The 6,331-nt window shown below is 42.2% G+C and overlaps 1 protein-coding gene across 1 annotated transcript; it reads left to right on the forward strand.

The window, feature by feature from the left end:
* Positions 1-5,519: 5,519 nt before the first annotated feature.
* LOC138892225 (uncharacterized) lies at positions 5,520-6,122 on the forward strand. The gene has a single exon (XM_070175929.1). The coding sequence runs from the start codon at positions 5,520-5,522 to the stop codon at positions 6,120-6,122; it is 603 nt and encodes a 200-aa protein (XP_070032030.1).
* The last annotated feature ends 209 nt before the right edge of the window (positions 6,123-6,331 follow it).

Genomic DNA, 6,331 nt, shown 5'->3' on the forward strand with positions numbered 1-6,331 from the left:
GAAACCAAAATTTGCTTCGGATCTGAATCTGTCAAATCTAATTGTTTGTCAAATACTCGCGACTCGGGCCTACCTCCGGAAAAGAGAGGTCCCTAGAATTTTAGGAAAAAACATGCTTGCTTAAATACGTGAACTAACTATTCTGTGTGCCTACAACTTGTGCAAATACTGAAACTGATTTCCATTCTTTTTCTTTTTCTTTATTTTCTTTTCTTACTTTATTATTATTCCCCAAAAGAAAGTTGATTTGTGTCGACCAAAAACTAGCGAAACCACCGTATAACTAAAGATCAAAAGGGAAGATGTCTGCAATAGATAACTCGACCGAACACACTCTAGTAATAGCTGATAATCGGGGGCGATCGAGAGAGAAGGATGATATGAGGAATGACGAAAGTCTGGCCAGGATGGCCCAAGATATGGAATCATAGAGGGAGGAAGTACAGCACATTCATGAATTGGCACATCTGGCCATGACGATGCTCCCAAAACCACCCTATTATCCTTCTCTGGATTCAATCCCCGACCACATTTCTTCCACTACTCACCAATCCAACAATACCTCGTCTTCAGTCCCTACCACCAAGATTATACCTCTTGTAACCCCTGAAAAACCTACCAAACCCTCTCATACACACTCTTTACGTACCAAATTATGTTCAAATGCCGCAAAACCCACCAGTTACCACCAACACAATTCACACCCCTCATCGTGACAGAGTTACCTTCACCACTAACCAAAACCAACACATACCCGCAGCACATACCGCTGTACATGAGCGATATGTTCCTCCCATATATGTCATTTTAGAACCCACCTTCACAGTGCCTGTCACGGTCAGGATGCCATATAAAGTTGATCAATATGCTAAAATGGGGAGGGAAGCTAAGTATAAGGAGAAGGAATCAGTGTCTGAGCAATTACGAGCATTGAAAAAATAAATGAAGAATCTTCAAATCGCTCGAGGGAGCAAAAGTCTAGACTATAAGGATCTGTGTATCCATCCTGATGTGGACATACCGGTAGGGTATAAGCCTCCGAAGTTTGATAGATATGATGGGACGGGTGATCCAATGCACACTTGAGAGCCTATTGTGATAAGCTAGTTGGAGTAGGAAAAAATTAGAAGTTAAGAATGAAGCTAATCATAAGGAGTTTGATAGGGAAAGCACTTAGTTGGTACAATCGCTGGGATTCCCGAAACTACAGGGAGTGGCAGGATATGGCAGAGGATTTAAAGAATAGCTTCCGATTCAACACAGAAAATACTCCCGATAGGTTCCCACTGGTAAACTTGCAGAAGAAACCGTTCGAATCATTCCAAGAATATGCATGTCGATGGAGGTTAGAGGCCGCCAGAGCACAACCCCCGTTAGGTGACAGTGAGTTGCATAAGTATTTCATCATGGCTCAAGAAGGGATCTACTTTGAGAAAAAGATGGACATGATAGGACAGAAATTCCCTTAACTTGTCAAAATGGGAGACTTTTTAGAGGAAGGTATAAATTCCGGCAAGGTACAATCTATGGCCGCATTGCAAGTAGATAGCAAATCAATCCAATCAGGATCAATAGGCAGCAGAAAGAAGAAAAAGGAAGACGTATCAGCAATCATTCCCTATTAACAGTCCAATCCACATCACGAAAACACCTCTTACTCTCCAAACACCCATTCCCCACACCCACCTGTTTATGCTCCTGTATACAACACATAACCATATTATAATCCCCAATCTCAATATAACCCACCTCGAGCCCATACAAATACAAACCCACCACAACCATATGCTCCAGTTCAGACTACCACTCATCAAAACTGACCAACCCATGCACCTTGACCTCGCCCAAATTTTGAAGAAAAAGGTCCCAGAAACTACACCCGATTGACGAATTTTTTGGCTCATTGTTTAAAAGACTGAGGAGAGTAGGTTTGATACATCTGGTAGAAGGAAGGGTTCCTCAATATCCCTCAAACTTTGATGCAACCAAATGGTGCATGTACCACTCAAACATACCAAGGAATGATATCGAGGATTGCTTCAGACTGAAAATTAAAATTGAGTCACCAATCAAAAGTGGAGCCATTCATTGCACCCCAGATCTGCCCAATGTAAACGGCAACCCGCTGCCAAATTACTAGAATCAATGAGCTAATATATCGCCCTAGATGAAGAATATTACTTGAAAGGAACCATCATCATAATAGGAAACGCGGAGGCTGCAAGGGACCAACTCCAATGATCACAATACAATTAAAACCTATGGTAATGGTCCAGACCTACCAACAACAGTCTACCACTATTATTAGGGTTGAAGAGGATCGGGAATACAAGACAGTCCCATGGACATATCAACATAAAGGGAAAGCCAAAATGACAGATTATGTAGTGGCTCATGGAATGACCAGGTCAGGGAGGTGTTACGCTCCTGAGAATGTAAACCGAGGAAATTCAGGAGAGGAATAGATTCAAAGAAGGAATATAACAGATCTGAGGGCCCAGAATTCTATAAGAAGATGTCAACCAAAGAATACTCCCTAGAGGAACAGTTAAAGAAAACCCCGGTGCAAATATCAATCATGGATCTACTGATGAGGTTTGACAGTCATAAAGATGCCTTGATGAAAGTGTTAAGTGGGGTGAGCATGCCGAGCAACACCACCAGTGAGGCACTCGCACCAACCATTGGGAAGATGGTTGAAGCAAATATGATCACTTTACGAAGAGATGAATTTCATATAGAGAGCATGGGTCACAACAAAGCTTTACACATCACTGTCAAATATGGAGATAAGGTGGTGTCCTCAGTACTTGTTGATAGAGGATCTGGAGTCAATAGATGGCTTCTCTCTACACTATTAGAGTTGGGTATCCATCTAACAGAAATAAAGGAAAGTCATGTGAGGGTAAGAACTTTTGACGGGTCATAAAAGGACATCATTAAAGAAATTTATTCGGCTCTGCAAATTGGACATGTTGAGTTTCCCATACTAGTCCAATTGATGGATATTTCATCTTCATACAACCTGTTGTTATGAAGACCTTGGATACACATGGAAGGGGTAGTCCCATCTACCTTACGCCAGTGCATGAAGTTCGAATAAGGTTGTCAAGTGATTGTAATCCACGGCAAGTGGAGCCAATCAGCTTATCTAAAACATGTAGCTCCGTTCATAGAAGGGTTAGATGGGGTCGCTTTTCATGTAGTTGAGATTATGCAGACCACGAAAATAAAAGAGACCGGGCAAAATTTGGGAATGCAGTCATTGACTGGCAAGAAAGGTAGAGCCGGCATAGGGTATCAGCCTCTAACTGGGAAGACTTGTACCGGTAGCTCTGGGAAAAAGTCTTTTGTGCCAGAGGGTTTTTCAGGTATGAGCCAAAGCTCAACGCCATAGGACAACATAGTCGATGGAATGGGAAGGCTATTTGTGAACATGATCGAGGAATACTGTGACAAAGTAGATATCAAGACACCGACCATTCGAAATGCTGAACCAAGAGAGGAATTGCAAAATTGGACCGCCAGCCCATCTTTGGTTCGCCGGGAGTCTTGGTTGTGTGGAATTGTAAAACTTCTGAAAAGAGCGCACGGTCAATTGAGGCTTTATCAGTGTCTGTAATTTTTGTCATTCGCCTCTTTGAATGCTTAAACATTCCTCTTTAGATGAAATAAAATGAAATGCTTTCTTAAAAATTATTACAAATCCCGCGTTCCGTGATTATGACATGTAACAAAACCCTCGAGCAAAGTGATCCAGATTATGAAGAATACGATGAAAGCATGATGCCAGATATTCTCCCACAAGAGATCGAACAGCTGGAAAGCCAGAAAAGGCCTAACCTTGAAGAGACAGAAGTGGTCAACCTAAAAAACAATGAAGATGTTAAAGAAACTCGAATCAGCATCCATCTGGAAGTAGAGTAGAATGAAGAGTTGGTCGATCTTCTCCGACAGTACATCGATGTGTTCGCATGGTCATATGACGACATGCTAGTGTTAAGCACAGACATTATTTCACATCGTTTGCCTACCGATCCTGCTAGACCACCAATCAAAAAAAAACATAGAAAGTTCAAACCAGACTTGAGTTTGAGGATAAAAGAAAAAAACCAAGCAAATAGAAGAAGACGTGGTGAGGTCACCAATTATCCCACATGGTCGGAAAATATCGTCCATGTACCCAAGAAGGATGGGAAGATCAAAATATGTGTGGCTTATCAAGATCTTAACAAGGCAAGCCCGAAGGACGATTTCCCTTTACCAAATATTCATATCCTCATCGACAACAGCGCAAACCATGAGTTGCAGTCATTTATGGATTGTTTCGCCGGGTACCACCAGATCTTGATGCACGAAGAATTTGCAAAAACGACAGCATTCACTATGCCTTGGGGTGTTTACTGGTACAGAATTATGTCGTTCGGCCTCAAAATGCTGACGCCACTTATATGAGGGCCATGACAACAATCTTTCACGACATGATTCACAAAGAGATCGAGTTATATATGGATGACATCATCATCAAGTCTCAAAAGAGTTCATAACATTTGGACGATCGGAAGTTTTTTCGAACATTTGCGGAGGTATAGTTTGAAGTTGAATCCTTCAAAATGCGCATTTGAAGTCCCTGCTATGAAAATTGCTAGGATTCATCGTAAGTAGGAAAGGGATAGAACTGGATCTTTCAAAGATCAAAGCCATTCAAGAGTTGCCACCGCCCAAGAGCAAGAAGGATGTGACGAGTTTCCTAGGTAGGCTGAATTACATCAGCCGTTTCATAGCCCAGTCGACAGTAATTTGTGAACCTATCTTCAAGCTGCTAAAGAAAGATGCAGCTACAAAATGGACAGAAGAGTGTTAGAAAGCCTTCAACAAAATTAAGGAGTACTTGTCAAATCCACCAATGTTGGTTCCTTTCGAGCCCGGGAAGCCACTATTGTTATACCTGTCGGTCTTGGATAATGCATTTGGATGCATGTTGGGACAACACGCTGAGACCGGGAGAAAGGAGCAAGCCATCTACTACTTGAGCAAGAAGTTCACACCATGCGAGGCAAAATACACTCTGTTAGACTGCACTTGTTGTTCCTTGACTTGGATCGCCCAAAATTTAAGACATTATATGTCATCATACACCACACATTAGTATCTCGGTTAAACCCACTCAAGTATATCTTCCAAAAGCCAATGCCTACATGAAAACTAGCCAAATGGAAGATTCTTCTCAACAAATTTGACATCATGTACATAACGGAGAAGTCCATCAAAGGACAAGCCTTAGCCGACCACCTTGTAGAGAATCCAGTTGACAAGGATTACAAGCCGCTTACTACATACTTCCCAGACGAAGAAGTGTTATTCGCCGGAGAAGATATTTTAGAGGCATACCCAGGGTGGAGAATGTTCTTCGAAGGAGTAGGAATTAGTGCAACCCTAATTTCAGAGTCAAGACATTATTACCCAGCATTAGAAGAGATAATGTTCCCTTGCACCAATAATATGGCCGAGTACGAAGCATGAATCCTCGGGATCTGGATGGCGGTCGACATTACATCAAAGAGCTTTTGGTCATAGGGGATTCTGATCAATTGATACATCAAGTTCAAGGAGAATGGACTACCAAGAACGTCGAGATCCTTCCATACTTGCATTGTGTAAAAGCGTTATGCAAGAAGTTCACAAAGATCGAGTTCAGGAAAATTCCCAGGAGGCAAAACGAGTTCGTCGATGCTCTTGCAACCTTATCATCGATGATTCAACATCCAGATAAGAATTACATAGACCCTATCGAGATTGGGATCAGGGATCAACATGCATACATTATTCATGTAGACGACGAGACAAATGGTAAACTGTGGTACTACGACGTCAAAAGGTTCCTCGAAACAAGAGAGTATCCAGAGAATGCTACTAATGGTCATAAGCGAGTGCTTAGAAGGCTGGAAAATCACTTTTTCCTCAACGGGGAAGTCCCATACAGGATGACCCCGGACTTGGGTCTGTTAAGATGTGTAGACACCGCTGAAGAAACCAGACTGCTAGAACAAATACACGCAGGAATATGCGGACCCCATATTAATGGCTTTACCTTGTCCAAGAAGATTTTAAGAACCGGATAATTTTGGATGAGCATGGAAAGTGATAGTATCTGCTATGTGCAGAAGTGTCACTAGTTCCATATCCATGGGGGTTTCAGCCGGGTTCCGCCTAATGAGTTGAATGTAATGGGTTCGCCTTGGCCGTTTGCCTCTTGGGGCATGGACGTGATTGGACCAATAGAGTCCGCTGTATCAAATGGCATTGTTTCATCTTGCTAGCAATTGATTAC

Source organism: Nicotiana tomentosiformis, chromosome 5 (genome assembly GCF_000390325.3).
Source record: "Nicotiana tomentosiformis chromosome 5, ASM39032v3, whole genome shotgun sequence".
Classification (NCBI taxonomy): domain Eukaryota; kingdom Viridiplantae; phylum Streptophyta; class Magnoliopsida; order Solanales; family Solanaceae; genus Nicotiana; species Nicotiana tomentosiformis.